Source organism: Odontomachus brunneus, unplaced genomic scaffold (genome assembly GCF_010583005.1).
Source record: "Odontomachus brunneus isolate Ranch 3 - 2012 unplaced genomic scaffold, Obru_v1 Obru_scaffold_200, whole genome shotgun sequence".
Classification (NCBI taxonomy): domain Eukaryota; kingdom Metazoa; phylum Arthropoda; class Insecta; order Hymenoptera; family Formicidae; genus Odontomachus; species Odontomachus brunneus.
The window spans coordinates 407,321-430,239 of record NW_022639650.1 but is presented as its reverse complement, the minus strand read 5'-3'; the positions used below and the strand labels follow the sequence as shown (position 1 = coordinate 430,239).

The 22,919-nt window shown below is 40.6% G+C and overlaps 1 protein-coding gene across 6 annotated transcripts in view; it reads left to right on the top strand.

The window, feature by feature from the left end:
- LOC116852035 (atrial natriuretic peptide receptor 1-like) overlaps positions 1-22,919 on the top strand; it is a 115,369-nt gene that overhangs the window by 72,456 nt on the left and 19,994 nt on the right. For all 6 annotated transcript variants that reach the window (XM_032831994.1, XM_032831995.1, XM_032831997.1 and 3 more), the window contains 2 exons: positions 9,533-9,612; positions 10,510-10,601. In XM_032831994.1, the coding sequence (XP_032687885.1) occupies positions 9,533-9,612; positions 10,510-10,601 (172 nt within the window). The remainder of the gene's footprint in view (positions 1-9,532; positions 9,613-10,509; positions 10,602-22,919) is intronic.

Here is a 22,919-nt window from a genome sequence, read left to right as displayed (position 1 = left end):
ATATATATATATATATATATATATATATATATATATATATATATATATATATATATGTACATCCCCCTAACTGTATTAGAGGCAAAAAGAAAGTGCCCGATCGTGTACGAGTGGTTGACTCCTTAGAAAAAATACACCAGCGATCGTTAAGACGAAAGGTTCGCTTGTATGGTTTATGGGCTTTCCGACATCAGTCTGTTACTACTTGGCTGACCGTCCGTCGACTCGCGTCACTGATACAGTCAACTTCGCGACTATCACGTGCAACGCGATTTATTTCGCGAGGTGATTCACTGACGGATCAGACAGAGGAAGCTCGGAAATAGTGCGCGTAGTTATTCAACGAGTGATGCATTGCGTAACCCATCGGACAAGTCGGATATAACAGTTTCGCTGCGCGAATTGTCGTGCACGTTGCAAGCTCCAAGATCGCCTTGACTTTCTTCTTTTCTCCTTTTCGTGTTATTTCTTTACCCCGTGAACCTGTCTCTCTCGCTCGCTCTTTACTCTCTACCGATCTCGAGTGTCGTTTTTGTCGAGACGGAAGCGCTTCGTTTATCGTCTCGTTGACTATCCGCTCTGCTCGCGTGCGCGATCATCACGTTGTGCAGAAAACACGGTGTCTTCTTTGTTGCGCTGGCGTTTTTCTTCTCCACGATACTTGTTACCGCTCGCCTCCCTACCCGTTTTTCGCTCGACGACTACTGCTTATGCGATCGTAATGAAACAAAATGATACTTTCGAGGAGAAAGAAAAACTGTGAACTTGGAAGTAAATGATCAACTCGACTAGCGAGTTTTACAACTACGCATCTGTTCTGTGCATTAAGGAAAAGATACTTAACTTATTTGTGGGATATAAAATTGATTTCTGTGAAATATTTTTTCTCGGTGTTATTTTTTCATTCACAACGAAGAGTTTTTGTTGCAAAAAGAAGAAAGTACTATAAATTTCCTTGCGTTTCAATAATTTATCATTTATGTTCGGATTTCTCCATATGTGTATCTTTGAGCGTAATACTTTGATTTTTAATCGCACGGGAATAAAGTTAAACAGTGAATATTCGCAAATTAAGAGATATGGGTGCACGCAATGTTCGTGTAATAACCGCAACTTTCCCCGGTAATATATTCGCATCAACGAAAGGCCCGAAACGAATACACGCGCGAGATGCATATGGAGCTTTATGTCCACGGCGAAACTGGATGGAAAACGTGCTAATTTACTCGGCGACGAAATCCGGGTTACAAGGCTCGCGGACATTAATTCCGCGAAGCGTTTTCGGTAGTCGACAAAGCGACACGAGGTAAACAATTTTCCTACCCCTAGACGACTCAACGATCTGTGCGACTCATAGAAAATGCGGCGTGTGTGTGACGTGAAGATGGTGGCGATGATAGTAGTAGTGGTGGCGGTGGTGCTGCTGGTAGTAGTGGAGATGGTGGTGGTGGTGGCATTAAGTCCGGCGTATGCAGTAGGGCAAAGTTCAAAGGGGTCGTTGGGGTGGAGGCAAAGACCCGTAGTGGACCCGACCAGGACGAGTGATATGAACTCGAGTATTCCTTAATGCGGTGAAATCCCGCTAAGGAAAGAGAGGGAGAGAGAAAGAGAGAAAGAGAGAGAGAGAAGCAGAGGAGCGAGGAGGCGACGAGTCGCTATTCAGATCTTGTCGAAAACATGTTCGAGCAACCTACCTGACTTCCGGATATTTTATATGCTATTACGCGAGACCAAAAGAAGGATTTTCTCCCTCGTGGAAGTGGGTTGCATTAGTTCTCGTGCGGCCTTGTTCGCTCTTCACGCCGAAGACGCCGACGTTGACTCTTGACAGATTAGTTTTCGTCTACAAATATGTGTCGTAAAACTGTAAGCCGTAAGAATTGACCAATTACAAGAATAATCGACTACAATTGGCTAATTCTTACGACTTACAGCTTACGACTCCTATTGTAGATCAGACCTTAGACTTTAATCATCTTCGACTTTCGCTCTCACTTCTCCGTTCAAGCGAGATGGTTGCTAATGTATTCCGCGCAGTTTCGGAAGTACATCTCGGAGTGGGAAACGATCGGGGACGGAGATTACGTAACGCGCGCGCTTTTACGACAGGAAGCTACACGTGAAAATCGATGGTGTGACTCGCGGCAAAATTTCGGAAACGACGACCCCGTCTTGCGAGCGCAGACGAAAACAGGGTCGTTGGTCGTAACACGAGCAGACACATTGAAAGTACTCGGGGGTGATCGGGAAGAAGGAGTGAGGGAGAAATCAAAGTCAGATACGACGGTCCAAGGTTACGGAGACATAACTCTCCGACCCCGAGTCTCGTCTCGAATAAATCGACTATGATGTCGTTACATGCGAGTTAAACTTTAAGACACTCATCGCGCCGACGCTCGTTTCATCATTGAGTGTATCCCGTCGAGTTCGCGCAGACGATGGTTTTATTAATCGGAACTCTATAGCGTATTTTTCACCGAATCAGGACGAAAGCAGCATTTTCATGAGGAATACAGTGGTTTTCGTTTGATATCTTAATACAATCTGCGACAGTTTCCGGAAGGCGTGACAAATGCCTTTTTCATCCACTTAGCCGTTCGCGTTCCTCACATGTTACGACGATCAGGATGCATTTTTCGTCAGGCGGCAACAATTTCCGCCAGTCGAATGAACTAATGACCAATCGTTGGCGAACTGATCGCTTCGCGTGCGAATTTTCGCCAGGTCATACGTCAGAGCCGTCGGCCGTCCAATCGTGAAATTTGACGATCGCGCGCGTGCTCGCGGTGGACCGAATCTCGAATCCAGAAATAAAATCGCGCGAGGATACACACGCGCGCGCACACACACACGCACACACACACACACCCATACACAAATACACATATATACACCGATTCAATGGAAGCATACTCGCTCGCGCGCGCGCGCACCCGACGACGAGATCGCGCTACATAAAGGAGTCAAAGCGAGGGTGTGGGACACGAAGAGAAGATGCGATATCGGGGACGGTAAATTTTCAAGGGCTGTCCGGCGAGGCAGTTTGACTCTACTTGGATCGACGTCCAGGCACGGAGAGGAAGACAGAGGAATGGCAGAGAGGAGTAACGCCTCCAGCACGAGCAGTCTCACCTTGCCGCCGATGCCGGGTACGAGCCCCGACGGCGGGGCTAGCCCTAGGAGGGCTGTCAGTCCCTTGCTCGAGATCCGCAGGCCTCACTGCACTCTCAACTGCGAATACTGCAACGTCTACCTCGAGGACATCTACAAGCACAGTATGTGTGATGCGTGTGATTATCCCTCGCGGGCACGCTCAAATCGCGTTGGAATACGCGGCACATTAATTATATCCCGAGATCGCGCGATCACCCGCGCTCTCGAGGACGGATTCGTCCGGCACTCGATATTAACCCCGGGCGGAATTACATGCTCCTGTAACGTAACGCGGCAGCTCGCGGCTTCGGTTCGTGTTTCGCTATCGTGAAAGATATTTCTGACTGGTGTGTATTATAAATTGATGTGTACATATCGGTCTGCCCGCTGTGGATATGCCGCAAACAGATTTCAGACACGACCGTCATGCCCGACTGTGGCATTTACTATGATCGCCAGAAATGCTTCGCGTTTTTTTCAGCCGCTTTTTACATTTTTTATCTTCGTTATTTTTAACGAACGCCGCTATCAGTTTCGCGTCAACGTATTAGTTCATTGGTACTCTGACAGACGAATGTTGGGGACTTTTGGATATCGATTCAAAATGTGTATTTTTGTCATTGCTATTTTAACTACAGCTGGTAATCATCCAAGAAAGAACAGAATTTCAGTTGCGAGATGCTATTTCCTGCGATCCCGTATTTTAAACATAAATTTTGATCAAAAGATTATTCCTCTTCTAATGAAGTGGACTATCAATTGGAAATCTATCAGATATTATTCTAATTTTTTTTTCTATTGAATCAAGAGGAATGTATTTATTTGAAGAAGCAAAAGTTGTTCTGTAGATAAGAGACGAAATTCCTCCTTTGAGAATATAATACTTTGAATATTTTCTCTTTGGATTTGAAGGAATTCTTTTGAGAGATCATATATAAAAGTAAAATCCTTTAGAATTTCCGCTAAAAGGATTCCACTTAAGGATGAGATTATGCTTTTTTGGATGATTATGGTAACGTACAATTATATTTGCTCTCCTGTATATCTTATGTTATTTGTATTTTGCTAGTGTTCGTTGTGAGATACTTGATATCTCAAAGTATTTTTGCTTTTCCGCCTCATACAATTTTGCTAATTCATTTTTCTTAGATTAGACACTTTAAACGCGCGCTGTCGCACGCAATTAATCCTTAAATTTTTTTTATATAATTTCGCAGTGTGTCATAACTTTTGCGCTGTGACCTCTCTTAATAATAATCAATGCGATTTGTGTCTAAGTAATACATGTACTACGTAATGTGACACTTTGTGAGTGATTTTCGCTCACCATTTCGCGTTAATATCCAACGATGTCCAGTTCCGTCCACTAATGAGACTCGGAGCTGTATCTCGACCGCGTTATTTATTCCGCATCGGTTCAGCCTCCTCCAGCATCCAGCCGTCGTTCCATGTCGGTCACTTTTCACTAGCTTTACTTCACTTTATTGCACTGCACTCACGACCGCCATCGTTTTAACGACTTAACGATTTAACGAGATTTAACGATTTACTGATTTAACGATTTAGTGGCGTATTTTAACGCCTCAAAATAATATACTCGCGACTTACGTATCGCGTGGAAAAAAATCGAGAATCGAACATCATGGCGCTGTTAACACGGTTGAGAGAGAAAAAGAAAATATTTCACGTTTGTCCATACTCTCGATTCTATCTTCGACTTTTAATTTTGGAATGGAGTGACAGAACTCGTTACGCGTGAAATATTCAGAAAATTGGCAATTTTTACGATTGCAAAATGTCTCGCGAGCAAAGTAATCGCAAATTCCGCGTATGGCGCAATTTGAGAGCACCATTGGGGGCGCAATTTCGGCGTGCAATTTCGAAGTGCAATTTTGGTGCGCAAGTTTGATGCGCAATTCTGGCATACAAGTCTGATGCGCAATTTGGACACGCAATTTTGGCGCGCAAGTTTGATGCGCAATTTAGGCGCGCATTTGTGGCGCGTTTTTCTGATGCACATGTTACACCGTTTAGAACAATTTAGGGATCACATTAAAAATCTGAAAAGGAGATATTATGAATTGCTACTTTTAAAAGAGAAGTACCTCGATGTCTCAAATGTCTGTTAAGTCAGACGGTTACTTAAGGAAACGGTCCTTTAATTGTTCCGAGCAGTGTATCTCAATAGACAGTACAGGCACACGTATGTCAAACCCTACGCTGAGAGAAAAGTATTTGATATTTATCAGAATAATCGTACAGTGAAATAATTATGGTTAGGGAACCTTTTCTTGTAGTAAGTAAACTTTACTAGCATTTCTTCGTTGTAACAATAAATAATTGCTGCCAAAAGTGGCTGCAATTTACAATAAAATGAATCATTTTTTCTCTCAGTGTATATGCAAGTATACATGTAAAGGTACTACAAGCTAAGTAAATCGCATTGATCTTTTGTGTATACAACAATCAAAAATAGATCCGCCACCTAAAAACTTCGCTTCTGACTCACCAACTACCGGGGTCAAGATCGACATTCCACTACAGTTCTGAAACAAAACACATCGCAGTCGATTAGAGATACAAGTCTCGATGGCTTAACGAAGGAAATACGCGTAGACATGAATATATTAACTACTTGCGATCGTAGCGAGTGATTTTTACTTGGACAACCATGTCCTAGTTTTCGAGCGGAAGCGGTTTAATGCACGAGTATGGGAAGTTCGCAAACCTACCTTCGAGCCGATCTTGCTCGGCCCGAGCCGGATCCTCCGGTACAGCATTTGCATAAGCCAAAATTGCATCTCCCGGGAATCGCATTGACCGTGTGACCATAAGCTCCGCCAGTTCTGAAACAGAACACAAGTTGTCTAATTAATTGCACCGATAAATATATTTAGGACGTAGAGATTCAATATAGCGTATTTCTTTTTAAACGAAAATATAAAAATAAAAGATAATGGTTGTCCTCGAGGATGCCGTCACTATTCAAAAATATCTTAGCGTGATAATGACGCGAAACAATGTAAGGTGACTCACGCACGCACTTCGATCGACTTCGCGCGACGCTCCCAACCGTGTACTTCGCGTCGAAATTTCTCATGATTGTTTGTATACACTTGCGTGTATACGTATATTATTATTGCCGAGACACTGTGTTAGCTCCAACTGGCGAGAACGCACCGGCCGTTTATTCGTTAATTTAATTAGGATACCGACGGAAACGAGATACCGTTAATTTAATTCGGTGGAATTCTTCCATTTGGGCATTCAGTCGATAGAAATGTATATACATGATGGTATGCTATACGACGCAGGAATCGAGTTAGAATAGATTCGCGGATCCTATATATAGGTTAGCAGACCCAAAGGTATTTCCTTCCTTCCTTCCTTCCTTCCTTCTTCCCTTTGCATTATCAAATATTATTCAAAGCAAAATCCCGCGTGTAATTTTGACGTCCTACGCTATTATCTGTTGTATTATCAGAATTTTGCGTGTAGATATAAGTAAATATGCTCAGTGAAATTTTCACGAAAAATGATAGGTAGAGTTACGTATATGGAATATTTTTATATTAGAAGAAGTTATATCCTTTTAAAGACTATAATTTTTTGGATCGTGCATAATATGCAATTCTATTTTCTCCTCGACGTGGAAGTTAAAATGATAGAAAACTGTGTCTTCGTCATTATCAATATATTTACGTTATGCTCCATGTAGATCCATTTTCCTCAATTCTCATTTTACGTCTCTTGTGACGTTTACACCAGAGAACCATTTATAACTAATCTCGCGATTCTGTGGAGCGAATATATTAACACATACCTGTATACATCGCGGTGGGATCCGGGAGTAAATGCCGTGAATGTATTCATCCCGTTCTTGTGTAATTTCCGCACGTCATGAAATCGGAGTGCACCGTGCGCATACGACCGTGGAAACGCAAATCGTATTATCGAATCATCGTTACTTTTCACAATGTGCTCCGATCGGTAACGCGACTAACTCTTGTTGGTTACATTAGTTAACTTTATATTCACTGTATCCTTGCGGTATACATATCTACTGTGGTAGAAAATTGTATCGTGTAAACGGAAAGTAAAAAGATGAAGTGAAAATTCAACGAACGTAAATAGAGAAGCTATCGTCCGTGCCTCTTTAAAAGAATTTCAAAACAACTCGGTTTGTTGTTTACACGAGACATATCATATCGTAATATAGTATATATAAGTATATATAGTATATATAGTATATATATAGTATATATAAGACAGATACCTAGATAATATACGATATTGTACAGATATCCTCTGGATATCTGCATCTGGATATCTATAGTTATCTCTGGATATCTGGATTTTCTTAAAACGTTCTTTAGAATGTTGTCTGAATGTCATTAGAATGTCCCTGAAAAATTTGTGCTATTGGGGTATATGTGATAAGTTGTTGAGTACAATGTTACACATTGTACTTAAGAAGGCTAAATAGCGAATGGGATAAGATAAAAGTACCAATACCTGAACACATATCTAATTCTGGACATTTTTGTTGTTTCAATCTTTAGTTACGAATACTTAAACTTTTAAAACGTACAATATATATATATATATATATATATATATATATATATATATATATATATGTTCAATCAAAGTGTTCATCGTATATATATGTTCAATCAAGGTGTTCATCGTAACAGTATCCGCTATTTTTTACTAGTTACAATGATCGAGGACAAAGTTCTATATGTAATTAATTAGTATCTAAACGCGCGGCAATAAGGCGCTATAACAAAAATTTCGTTCTTTTTCGTGAAAAAGTCAAAAGTCAAGGTTGTTTTTATTTTTTTAAATAGAACTATATCTTTTTATCTGTAGTATTTTAAAAAGATAAAAATAAATTCAACACGTAACGTCACCTTTACTAACATTTAACAGTGAAAATGCAGGCAGATGATACGATAATGTTTGAAATACAACGTAACAAATAACGTTAGAAGCTCACAGGACATGTCCGAAATGTAATGCACTTGTCGCGCAACATAAAGCTCTGCCCTTTGTAATAAAGTTTCGTATGTCGCATTAATTAAAATATTTCGATTTATACTTCTGTATACTTGTGTTGTATATTGTCCAAATTCTTCGTTATCATTTTACTGTGCCCTGTTTTGCTATAAAATAGCAATAAAGATAACATTATGAGTTTCTGATGCTCTTTACGAGTAAAAAATTACGCGGTCCCATTTAAAAAAGTAACGGTAATCTTGATTTTTTTTTTAAAAAGAATGTTTCCAAAATGTTTATTGGTGCATTTTATTTACGTTGTATCTGGGACATTTTTTTGCTCGATCATTGTAATTAGTAAAAATATAGAGTGGATATCGTTACAGTAAACGCACACATCCTGTACATGTATATATATTTTTATGTATGTATATTTATGTTATGTTATGTATGTATATATATTTTAAGTTGAAAGTCTAAATAAAGTCTATTCGTATTTAAAAACAACAGTAATACGCGCGAGAAAAAAATATTAAAGAAACCAAAAATATTTATTCGATAGATATTTCTAACATATTTACACTTACATTTATGTTCCTTCATTTAAATAGCATAAACAATTTTTTAATGAAAAGCTAGTTTAAAAGCTTTTTAGTTTTAACTAGCTAGTTACTAATTAATTAATTTGTTAATTAATTAATTAATTAATTAATTAATTAAACTAGTTAGTTAATGTACATTTTATTACTTTTAATTTTTCAGTTTCTGTCAATACGAAAATATGTAGTAATATATATATATTATATAATACTAATATATATAAATATATATATTAGTAATATATGTAGTAATATATTAGTATAAATAAATATGTTATTAGCATACACATCCTAATAAATATTTTTTACTTTTTTAGATATTTTTTCTCTCAATGTAAGAATGTCCAGAGTTAGTCACGTGTCCAGGCATTAGTACTTTTACCTCAGTTTGCGCAGCTATATTCCACAAACGTGGATTCCACAAAGCTAACGTTGGTAGGCGGACGAAGGGAGGAATCCTCGCGCTGTCTCGGGCGAACTGTCCGACCAGACGCGAGCTACTCCACTGCGCCGAGGAAAGAGTGCGCGATTGCGTGCGGACGCTCTAATTTCGCGTGGTTACAATTACGCGGGAATGTTTCACAGGCCGATTGTCCTCTAAATACATTATACGTTACTACTTGTTCATAGTCTATACTTGTTCCACGGTCCGTGTAGACGCGGTCGATACCTTCGCCGGCTCGATGGGCGGAATATTTTTTCTCCAACCTTATCAAAAGATTCTTCTACCTTACTCTTTGAACTTTGATATCATGCAACGCATTCCGTTTTTGTTTCAGAAATAGTGGAGGGGGTCAGAAGAGGCGGCGGTTCGCCCCTCAGGCCTGTAATCGATGAAGCGACCGTGGTGGAGGAAGAGGTAAATAGCTCATATTCGAACAGTCAAATATATCTGACGCGTCATCATCAAATGCTCGCATTTGCATTTGCGTTAGCCGTTTTTCCAATCAGAGCAAACTTTCAGCGTAAAATAAAGTGGGTCGATTTCGGCCTAAAAAGTCTAACGTAAGTTATACACGTTTTTTTGGTTGATAATGGCATTTTTATTCATCTTTTATTCATGAGGAAGTAATCAATATTCGTCTTCAAAGGATCGAAATAAAATACTTTTAACAGTAGTTCGGCTAATGCCGATCTTATATTACAATTATTTAATTACCTGTATTATATAGTTTAGGCTTTGTGACTATTTTTCACTGAAAACCAAGAAAATATTTCAAAATGCATTACTTTAGAAATACTAAATTTCCTTATAAGAAGTATTAAGTCCACTATTAGTCATTTTAACACCCTTGAAATTGACCAATGTTTGCAAGTATATATTTTATGTCTAGTGTCTGGATGGTGTTCTGGATGTGTCCGGATGCTGTTTCGGATATATCTGAACTTGAAATTCTTTGAGTAGGAAAATTGACAATCTCTTTTTTTATTTTTATGTCATATTGATTTTGCTATGTTAGATTTGGCGTTTCCTTTATTTTCAGTGAAAAAATTATGAAACCGAACTATAATACGAGTAATGAAATAATTAAAAAGAAAGTGTCACTGACCTGAATTACTATTAAAAGTTTTAATCTCTGTAAAGTGAATTTTGACCATTTTCTTCATAGATTTAAACGGATGAAATATTTACAACGACCCGAAAAACATAGAATTACATGTGTAACTTAGATTTTTTAGTCTAAGTTACATGTTAAATTCGGCCCACATTATCCATCGACCTTCTCCAGTTAATCAATGTGATCTTTTCTCGCAGGTGGCCACTCTAATGAGACGATGCTGGGCGCAAGACTCCGCGGACAGACCGGATTTTCCCGCGCTGAAGCAGACCATCCGTAAACTTAATAAGTAAGTAATTTCTTTCTGCAAATTACGTTGCCTAGCTCCTCTCTTGCGGCACGGCCATAATTCCCGCGATTCACGCTGGCTCGCGCGCGTTTTTAATTACGATCGAGCTGACGTCGAAACGCCGGCAACGTCACGTACGAACGCCGCTTAATTCAACGGTGGGTCCAGAGCGGGGTTTCGAGCAAATTTTAACGATCCGCTTTCTCTCTCTTCGCCCTGCTCTCTCCTCTCTTTCCCTCTCATTAGGTTAAAAGCTCCGAGCGTCCAAGCGCGAGTGTGGGTCTCAGCAGCGGGTCTCGAAGGCGCGATAGAAAGCAACAAAAAAGCGCGCATATCGTCTTTTAGAGCGCCGATAAAGCTTGAGCGGCGGGTGAAACGATCGCGAGCGCGGCGCCGTAAAACTCGGAGTAACGTTCGAACTATCAGGAGAATGCATTAACCGCGACGTGTCGAGGTACTGTCGTCCGTATGACGTTACTTCCGTCTCAGCGCTCGCGCATTAGTTTGGATTCCCGTCGGATTTACGTAAAAGCGCCGCGACGGGGCGATGACGATCTTTTCCGCTTTACGTCGGCTACTGCCCTCCTACGTTGTCGTGTGCAATTATGTGAGAGCATTTAAGTAGTTCCCGGGTGTATATGAGCGCGTCATATCCGCGCGCGAGGAGACACGCGATTCAGGTCGAACGAATCGAGCGGAGCCTGACTGCGACGACCTCCGCACACGGCGATATCGCGTATACGGCACGACAACGTTATACGTATTCAGCGCGGCAAATTGTAGAGGCCATTGTGCCGACATAAAGCTCGCCGAGAGCGGAGCTCAGCGACAAGTGCAGCGTCCGCACACCGCGATATCTCCGCGAGTAATTCTTTTTCCACTCGTCGCGCGGAGGGACGGGCGGCGCTCGGCCGCTCTTCGTCCCGGATATTGGCATAGCTCTCGACCTTCCGGCCGCGCTGTGCAACGTCTCGTACCCGGAGGAATCCAAAGGGCGCCCGCTCACCATAGACGCGCGGTGATAATACAGTAAGTCGGTAACTTGGTGCGCGCGCGCGCGTCTGAGAGTGCCTTCCAGTCGTTTCTCTTCGCCGTTGGGCACGGTAAACCGAGAAATAGGTGCTGTAGAAGCCACCAGGGCGGTCAGGAGAGCCGAGGGAGAAAGAGCCGAAACAGCCATGTCGCCGGCCGGCGATCGATCATCGAGAATTCGAAGAGCGCTCTCTCTCTCTCTCTCTCTCTCTTTCTCTTTTGCTCTTTTCCTGGCTAGTATTTGGATAGGACTTGGATGGAAGTGGAATTCACTTCTGTTTTAATTTATTTTTCTAATTTGTTTGCTTTCGCTTTACGTTGATTGATATTTATGCTTTAGCTTGCAATTATCACTTTCGTTAGGATTAACTTCATGTACTGGGATGGCCATATAAATTGGCTACTATTGGCTATATAGGTCTAATTATTGTATAGATACTTTAAGAGATACTTTAAGAAACTTTCATCCCAGGATTTGAAATATATGTATCTACTTATCTATCTAGCTATCTCCCCCTTCTCGGAGAAAATTGCCCTCGTTCACGTGACGCCGCTGGCCTCTCTTCCCGCGAATTTATATACAAACTGCGCGACTGAACGACCCGCGAGATCATCTTTTCCACAAGAGATATGTGAGAGTCGAGCGCATCATTTCCTGGCGGAGATGGGCGGCTTTAAGTTCCCGATCGTTGTCTGCCGACCCGAGAGACTTCCCGAGATTCTTCTCGCGCGGTTACAAGAATAGAACACGGCAGAATAAGAGAGATTGTTGCATAATTTTATAGGCATAATTTTCCGCATGTAGTTTCGCCGCGTGATGGAAACGACACGGCGCAACCGAGGTGTCGAGCGAGGACTTTGCGATCGACTGGAATGGCAATCGATCGTTCGATATCTTCCGCGGGCGGTTGTTTCGACCGGCGCGTCGTTGTCGAGCTTGATCGAGAGGCACCCGATCTCATTTAACTCTGACGTGGCTTTATCGTCACGGCACTCTCGACAATTTTTATTTTCACCTCGACTAGGATAGCGCGTTGGATCGTTGGTCGCGTTGGATGGTCCTGATGGTATCCCATGTTCCGTCATGAATCGATGTACGTTATCAAATATTCCCGGCGTACCGTTCGACATGAATTCGCCATAGTTACGCGAGAATGATCCAACCCACAAAATTACGATCTTTGAGTTTTTGACAACAGATGGTCCATACAGCTTTCTACATAAAACAAAAAGAATTCAAACTTTATGGATGTTTAAAATTAATTAGGAAACAGCTTTTGTACTAGCTTTTTCTACTAGTTCCAATTTTTTTACTAATCTTTTTAAGAATTAAGTTTGTCAATGATTACTTTTAAAGAGAAGAAAATTTGCCAGGCTTGACTTCTTGAACGATTGCGAAAAGAACCTTAATATTATCTACATTTTTAAATCATATAATAAATTTTCATCTTTATTTTTCTCGAAACGTATGTGAGTTGGGTTATTCTTGCACAACTACGGCCAATTTTTCATTCGCTATAAATCCGCTACGTTATTTATCTTGGATTCCTTCAATTATATTTGACACAAATGGAAAGAATTGCTTGCATTAATGATATTATAAATCGTGTCTTATATTAAAAAAATCGAAAATTCTATATACTTTTCGTAAGCACCCACCTTTTTCATCGAGACGACTTAACTATCGGTATACCATCTAATTTCAATTTTAGTTTTTGAATTTCTTGTTTGAGCAGTTCTAACTTCTTGTAAACATTCATATTTGGTCATTTCTATACTTTATTAAAAGTCTTTATTAAAAGAATAAAGAGAAAATTTACAATTATGTTTTAAAGATTTCTGGCCGTTTGCCGCGGAGTTCTTGACGACGCCAGAAGCGGAAAAACGCACGCTCAAAATTCTTATGTGCCATTTTCAAATAAAAAGGTATCTGTGTGAAGGAACACTTCAGATCGCTTGAGCATACTTGTGAAATGTTCCGAAAACTATCCTTTTTCTTCCACAGAGTCAACAAATAGTCGTAAAATTAACGAGACATGCAATCTTCCTCTTTAACTTACCTTTCCTTATGATTTTGTCGCGTTAACTTGACGGCTACTTATTGAATTATTATTCAAGGGAAAAGGATAGTTTGCATTTCCCAAGTACGCTCAATCGATGCGAAAGTGTCATTCCATTTAAATATCATTTCATTTCACAAAATGGCACGCAAGAATTTTCAGCGTGTCATTTCTCGCCTCTGATATAACGATCTAACGCGACCATGACGAATGTCCAGGAAGCTTGATAGTATGAGTTAATCCCGTAATTTAATTAATATTACAATGGTATACTGCGCGTTAATGCCGCCTAGTATGAGGGAGCAGTAGTGTGATATTGAATGAATAGTGTAGTAATGATCAGTAGTGTGAATGAATTTCAAATGAAATCTTATTCACTCCATCGACGCATTCTTCCGCGCACGACACGCGGGTGGAACATTAAGTAATGATTCAGAAATATTTGCGCGCTGCAGAGCGCAGAAAGCGCGAGGTAGAAACGCGCGTCCAAAGAGCTCTTCCGGCAATGGGGAAACGCTTTTACGCCCTTTTGAATGAATATTTGAGAAGTCAGTTATCTCTAACGAAGCAAAGCGTCGCGTACTTCGCAACAGTTGATAAAGTTTCGCGAGGACAGAGCGCGAGCGTGGCAACAAATTGATGGATGATGACAGAATCAGACGGCGGAATGAGAGAAATACGCCGGCAATGCACGCGACATCCGCACAGATTCGTCAACGCGGAGATACCGGAGCATTTTGTCCCTCGTTACTCTTTCTTTTTCCACTTTTGTATTTATCGCCCGCGGGAGAGTTATCGTTTCGCCATTCGCGCGTTTCCGCGCAGAAAAGTTTTCTATCACATTCGTTCACCTCGTTTCGCGAGAATTTCCATTTCGCGACGGTTTCGCGCTAATACTCGGCAGCCGTGAAGCCGAATGCAGCGCGCATTCGATTGAAATACGCCACGTATACGAATGGACACCGGTGTAAAGGCGATCGGATATGCATATAGTGCACGGAAGGCATTGAACGGCCACGCGGTATTCACTGCTGCGCAGCGAGCGGTGTGATTGGCAGCGGCAGATTAAAGCGGCAGATAGCGCCGTCGCGCGATTCTCCCTCTCATCAGGATGCCGGAGACTGAATTTGCCGACGATAATCGCGACATCGTCGTTCGTACGAATTTTTACCGGTGGCTGCTTCCCGAGGTCTCCACGTTGCGTTGAGGCAAAGTTACCGGTGTATCTTCTCATTCGTTGAATCGAGGTCAGAGAGAAATTCACCGTTACCAAATATAAAGATCTCGGCAAGGAGACGTTTGGAGGGTCCTTTGATCGGCGCATCGGAAATTATTGGAGCTGGATGAAGAGACAAGAGCGAGTCCCGCGCGACAGCACGCCGACTCGATATAACATCCCGTGGATATCTCTAGCTCGCTTTTGATTTCGTTCGCGCGAGTTATTAAATTATCGATGCGACCGATATAAGCAGAGATAAACGAGAAGGGATGGCGCGGGATGGAGGAGGCTCCCGTAATTCCCGAAAAAAAAGATAAGGTAGAAATGAAGATTGGTGCGGTGGGAGGGCCGGTAAAAGATAGATAAACCGAGGGGTGAGAAGCCGAAAGAGAAATTGCGGTTAAAGGAAGAAGCGAGGAGGGTAAAAGTGGGAGGAAGCTCGCGAGAAGAAACGAGCATCATCGATCACGTACCTGGACGGAATTTCTATCGTGCTCGTTATGCGCTTCATTTGAAACAGTGCAAAGTGCAAGAACTCAGTCGTGCTCGCGTGAAGGTGTGCAGGCTGCTCGCGACAACGACTTTTGCGTCTCTACATCAAGTTATTTGATATTCCAACTAGAAAGAGCGCGTAGTACTTTAACAGTCTCGTAGATTTCATTTATATCCCGTGTCCTTAAGAAATTCAGGATTTAATTTCCATTCACGGGACGAAGATTAACTTTTACGTAACAGGTTTTAGGCTTTTATGTAGAAGCCTCGTGCCGGTATTACATTGTAAATCACGTCGTATTCTATGAGGAGGGACAACGCGCGCGAGGAATGTTCAATATTCCTTAACAAAGAACTGCCGTAGGATATCGTCTCTTGTATTTTTCACTGGCTGTAAAATCGTTCGAGAAAGTATTTCATAAAGTTCCGCAAAATATCTCGGCCACTGCTATCGACTGCGCTGACATTGGCTTTTCTATTTCATCGCGCGTGTGCCATGTATGATGCCGTTTGAGAGATACGAGTTTCTTTTGCTAAGTAAATTTAAATATAAGCTTTTAAATATTTCAATCTGACGATGAAAATAGGCCAATGAGGGACTGAGACGTAAATATACAGGATGTTTCAAAACAATCTTCGAAGCTCTCGTAGAGGCACGGTAAATTAAGATAAACATAAAAATCTTATACCATTTTGCGATATTTGCAATAATTATCAAGATATTAATTGAAAAAGATTTCTGAATGATATAATAGATGAGCTGGCGACATCTGCCGTCGTGCTTCTACATTAGGTTAAACTGAACAAAAAAATAGCTTTATAGATTTTTAGTTATTAATTAGATAACATTAATATATATTATCGCGACTATCTCCATCGATCTTTTTTAATTAGTAATGAAAAATCTACAAAGTTAATAAGAAAATAGAATACTATGCCTCTATGAGAGCCTTAAAGAATGTCTGGGATACCCTATATATGTGTAAGTAAACAAAAGTACAAACGTTATGCCGTGAGCGTTGTGTACAAAGAAGAACCAAACCTTTATTGAATCTTCCCCGATAAAAACAAACGAGAGGACAAATTATTGTTCTTCTTTTATACACGCGCTCCCGATATAACGTTCGTGCTATTTCTCTTTACTTACATATTCACGTCTTCAATGTTTATTAATATATTTATAAATAATTCAATTGTTAACATGATTTTTGAAAATTTTTATTGCGGAAGAATCGATTTAATAGATTCGTCGACCAATCTTTCTTAAAATATTTTGATGTAAACAATGAAATAAAATCTAGTATTTATATATATATATATAAAATACTAAGATTTATTCCATTGTTTATGTAAAATATTTTAAGGAGGATTAACCGACGAATCTATTAAGTCGATTCTTTTACAGTGGAAATTTTCAAAGATCCTAACAATTTATCTCACAATGTATGAAACGATGTTTTGTCAATTATATCAGTTCGATTACTTTTCATATAAAAAAACAATTCTCTTTATATGAAACTCACTCACCAGAGAGATTATGAAAAATAGAATATTGTTTTTCTACGTATATTCGCGATATAAGACCATTTTAATAATTTGATAACATACTCTGACTATTATTTACAAATACGAGTTTCTATAAAATTTTTGTTACACAGTCTGATACGTTTAAAGAGAAGCGATTGGTTATCTCCAACATGTACGACCTCTCATTTCTGTTGCTTATTTATCTTATACCGTTCTTCTAATTTAATTGTATACTTTTATTCATGAAATATGCCGAAATACACGATCGTACAATACAGAATGTTTAAAAAAACACAAATTCACAAACTGACCATTTTTACGATATTTTTCTTTATTCTATATAAGCTATGTTCTCTGTACCATTATACATACCTTGAAATCGTTGATATCCTCAGGAAAGCACTAAGAGGATTGCCTCACATCGTCCTCGTTCCGTATATCTAAGCGTTTATCCAAATACCGATGATCAGTTGTAATTTCTCAGACAAGATGTGTAGATGTGAAGTTTAAATGAGCTTCTTGTTGAACGAATTACTGGAGAATCACGAAACCGATGCTAGAAATCACACGATAATCGCGGGACACACCGAACCGAGAGATTTGCGTACTAAATTTACGCACACCGAACAGTTTTTATTGAAAATTCTAAACTTTGTCCAAACCCGCGCAATATAACGTAACACTCGCGCGAGCTTCTTGTCGCACACCTTTACGTCACTTCGTTTACGAGTTACGGTTTTTTTAATTTTTACTACTCTCAGATATGTTCTTACTCTAAGTTTTATATACTATTAGTCATAATAAGTTTCGCGAATAAAATTGCACAAATTATAGTAAATCCTGGAACATCATAATTTTATCAACATACTGCTGACGGTGACAGTTCAAACAATGACTCACCGGAAATGACACAATTACTCAATTTGAAAGTTGATAGTTAATATACAATATATTTGTTAGATTTGTACAGTTGTTTTTCAATTTGAAATTTGAAATGGTTATGTCAAAGTTGAAAGAATATTAAGTAATTATATAAATTAAATTATATATATATATATATATATATTATAATTAATAACATAATTAAGTTATATTAAGTATAATTTTTTATTTTTATTAAATTAAATTATATATATAGAACGTTTATATTAAAAAATTTTATGAACACACAGAATAAGATATGTAATTTTCGTAGTTAATTCACACATGCTATTAATCGATACGTATCGCGAAGCAATGATTCGATTCAAGAGAATTTCATTATTCGCGGAAATCTCTTTCTCCCTCAGCTTGTCGACGCTGTCGATTGTCAGCAGCGAAAAGTTCGTTTTGCAATAACGACGCCAGAGTTCCATTCTGGAGAGAATAGCGTATCAATCTCTCGAACGTTAACACGATTGGCGGCGTCTCTTTGAAAGACGGTATCTATATTAATAGATAGCGTACGTATCCACGTAAATGTGCATTCTACGTACACGGGGATGGCGGAAAGGAGGCGCGTATGTGTTAACACAAGCGCACGCGTCGTTAATTGTGAGCTAGATCGTGTGAGATAATTACGTTTGATACTTCGTAAGGGAATTAGCCAAATAGAGGACCACGCGAATGCTCCCGGCGTTGACGTTAAAGTTGCAAAGTGAAACCTCGGCAAGCGCTGCGCTTCCTTTCGACAGCTTCGCAGGTACGCTCATGAGATGCACAATGAAGTTACCGTAGTCACAAAGCAGAGGTAACTTCTGCGCTTGCCGTCTTTTATGAGCCGCTGCTTCACGGAAGCTATCACGAGAGGAATTTGCGGCGATTATACCGTATCTGTGACCACGCGCCATTTCGCGGTATCGCCATCTCGCAGCTGCCGCTTTACCGTAATTTTTGGAAATGTCATTTCCACATACATCGCTCTGTTACATTATTCAAGGAACTTACTTATTCGTGTATTCTACAGTCAGTCGCAAGGTTCGACGTAAAGCCCGGGCAACGTTTTGGTCAGGGGAATATTTCTCTGGAGATGTTCCACCTTGCTGAATTACGTGACCGTACCACAACGACCTGCTAAAGCAATTTGCTTGTCATTTTACTCACGAACTGCGCACCCGAGCACGAAGAGAGAATTTTCTCGTTCTTCGCGCGCGATTCATTCGCTCGCTCCGAATATTCACTTCGCTTTCAATTACGCGTAATTTATGGCATAGAACAACATTTGCGCCGTGGGCTGCGCGCGTGGATTTTGCCTCCCGTTTAATTGAGTTTCATTTAACTTTGCCAATAATTTCTACGCGTTATTGATACACCAAATACGAGCGATGTGTTTTCGGGATATCGGAAGTTGATTTACGAATAATATGACGGAAAAGTAGCTTTGCTGAGAGCGTTGCTTTTATCGTAAGAATCAAGTACAGAATAAGTCGCTTGCAAAGTGAGTGAGAAGATCCTCGAGAAACCGGTATTACTTCTGTCAAGAGTAACTGACAAGAATAACATCAAAGAGGGGAGGAAAAATTCGCGTGTACAGTCGCAGATATACCGTTGTGCAAAGAAAACTGCGGCGAATTTATTCAAGATCTCGGCGAAACTTGTGGCGAATAAGAGCGAGTGCTGCCGGCTGCGAGGAACCGGGCGCGCGAAGAGATTCTAGCGGCGGACTCAGCAACATGAATAATTAACGTTCAGTAAATTAGCCTGTCAGCTCGTCGTTTAAACGTCCCCCACTATTATAATTATTAATAAAGTTAGCAATATTTTATACGCCGTAAATATTAAATTAGATTGAATACGTTTGAGCACTCCTGCATTCTTGCAATTTCGCACAAATATTATCGATTGCACATCATTATCGCGCGAAACGCAATCATACCTTTATCATCATTATCGCACGAACATTGGTGAAACAGTATATAATTTTCATTATATTACATTATTATCGTATGTTTCCACCGTTAATAGGAAGAGAGAATTCAGTATCATTTTCTTTCAGAATCCAATTCTTTTTCCCGTGCCACGTGTTACGCGTCTACACTGAGAAAATCCTTCGGTTATCGGAACATAGTTCTATTACGTAAACAGACCGAACAGTTAGCGTTGCTAAATTATCTCTCATCATTTGTCATTTCAACAAATACATTGCCTGAAGTACAAATTACATTTGTTCTCATCTATTTGGGTCGGACTAGTTATGTCTTCTTTATAAAAGTATTGCTGAGAGAGCAGCGTGTTGGAAGCAACTAATCATTTGTTTTCACCGCGAGGTCACTTGCTATCCCATACCAACGAACCATTTGCTGCGGGCATTTTGTTAAATCAGCAAAATGTTTTCTCTCAGTGATCTCATGCGCATTTATTACGTATCCGACTTTATCGGCGTTGCAAACCCATTGTTAGGAGCCTGCCCGATTCGCGGGCGCCAATTGTCTCTGATACCGGACTAATCGGTCTTATTGGTTTCCGTGTGCCCAAGGGAATGCTTGCCGCATACCGTAAAAGCCGCTGAAATTAAACGAAGCCACGAAAGCACAGAAATGTTATCGATCTTCCCTCGCTTTGGATTCGAACGCTTCAGTCTCTCGATATTGGACGTGCCGTTGATTTCCAATGGAAAGCGCGCGTTATCGCACAGATGGAAAGTCGATTTACACATTTGCTTGAAAGTTGGCGTGACGACAGTGAACGCTGTAAAACGGACGCGTCCCCGCGTCGCGTTCCTTCGGTTTCGCGATGATTATTGTACGAGCCACTCACGCGGAGAACGGCGCGAGGCCGGGTATTAGTGGCTTCGGAACGGCCTGAATTTCAATATCAAAGTGTCACAGATATAGACTGACGTGTGCACGATGCTGCCCGAGTCGAAATTTCGATTCTACATTAACCCCGCAAATTCCATCGGACTTCAAGGTACAACGGCGAACTTCAGGATACTCCGGATTGAAATTAATGTCGGACATTAAAGACAATCGACACAATCACGCTATCCTCTTCGTACTTCTTGTATGTATAGATTTTATGTTATTGCTTTTACCGTATTTAGCGGACAACGCCTACACGCATGTATAGAAGTCTTTCTTTAAACTTTTCCCATTTGTTTAAGCTTCTAAATTCAGATGTAAAGATACAGCAATGTTCTCTGATGGGCTTTCCACAATATGCCGTTAGTCGTAACACATAAGGCATAAGAGAATCTACCAATCAGAATTCTTCGTTTCTATTCTGAAAGACTGCAATTTTCTTATACGTTTTTTGGATTTTCTTATACGTTATGTGTAACGACTAACGGCTTATAGTAGAAAGCCCATGAAGCTTTTCTCAGCGGAGCAAACTCGCGTTCAGTATGTATAAGATACGGATCTTTTGTATCAGACGAATATTTACTTGAAGGCTCATTTACACTTGTGTGTGTGTGTGTGTGTGTGTGTGTGTGTGTGTGTGTGTGTGTGTGTGTGTGTGTGTGTGTGTGTGTGTGTGTGTGTGTGTGTGTGTGTGTGTGTGTGTGTGTGTGTGTGTGTGTGTGTGTGTGTGTGTGTGTGTGTGTGTGTGTGTGTGTGTGTGTGTGTGTGTGTGTGTGTGTGTGTGTGTGTGTGTGTGTGTGTGTGTGTGTGTGTGTGTGTGTGTGTGTGTGTGTGTGTGTGTGTGTGTGTGTGTGTGTGTGTGTGTGTGTGTGTGTGTGTGTGTGTGTGTGTGTGTGTGTGTGTGTGTGTGTGTGTGTGTGTGTGTGTGTGTGTGTGTGTGTGTGTGTGTGTGTGTGTGTGTGTGTGTGTGTGTGTGTGTGTGTGTGTGTGTGTGTGTGTGTGTGTGTGTGTGTGTGTGTGTGTGTGTGTGTGTGTGTGTGTGTGTGTGTGTGTGTGTGTGTGTGTGTGTGAAATGTAAACTTTGAAATATTTTGTTTTCGTCATATATTGAGCAATGTCCCAATTTACCCTGACACGTATTTTTATTGGTAAGAATATTTGCAGTTCTGTGCAGCGCCAGTAAACTTTGCAAAGGAAAGTCAATATTTTCGGTAAAGATTCCCAGCATCGCCTTAATATAAATATAAATAAATTTAAATTAAATTAAATTAATATTAATATTAATATTAATATAAATTCGATGAGCAATTACACTTGTCGAGTCTTTAATTGACACGATTTTCCCGACCTAGCGCTCTTTTTCTGCGGGAAGAAAATCACATTCGCGCACGCGACACGTGTCGTGCAGCGGGAAACATTTTTATCGAAGGCTCAGTTCGATTGAAATCGCCCGGAAAATCGGTAGCTGTCTTTTGGTCGTCGACCAAATGATACCGATATTTCACGCGTCCCTTCCTATTATCCTTGGAATGCGCGTTCTATTATGTCAGCTTACCCTGATGACTCGAGAGGAATTCCCGGACTGTCGAAAGCCGTTCTGTTCACTCTTCCGTAAGAGTAAGCGAAGAAATCTCGGCGTTCCGAAGTCCTGCCGTCATTGAAGCCGGCGGTAATATTTTTATCAACGAAGCGATCATCAATTATCTTTTATCGCTGAAACAAACCGCGGGGAGTTGCCGCTACGTCGTGTAGCGTATTCCGGTAATAAAAAATTATTCTTGCTCTCTTATTTTTGTCACCATCGAGCGCTACAGACAGATGCTATCGCGCGCCGTTGATCCCAAAAATCCTCCTCAAACAACCTCGAGTTGTTAAATTACAAGTTGCCCGCGATAACTTTTCTTGTGCTTTTCTCTACTCGCCCTTCTTTACACAGGATCGCCGTACTCATTATATTCGACATTAAAGTATCCCGAAACGATTTCAATTCAATAATTATTCCCAAGATGCTATTGCGCTCCATCAAGTCCCACGTTTGTACATGCCGTTGTTATTTATCCGCTGTCATCTGCTTAATGAGTCTCCGCGATTTCTTTTGTTAGTGTTTCTCACCGGACTCGTTCCAGAAACTAAAGGAACCGTTCCTTCTTCTTCTTCTTCTTCTCTCTCTCTCTCTCTCTCTCTCTCTCTCTCTCTCTCTCTCTCTCTC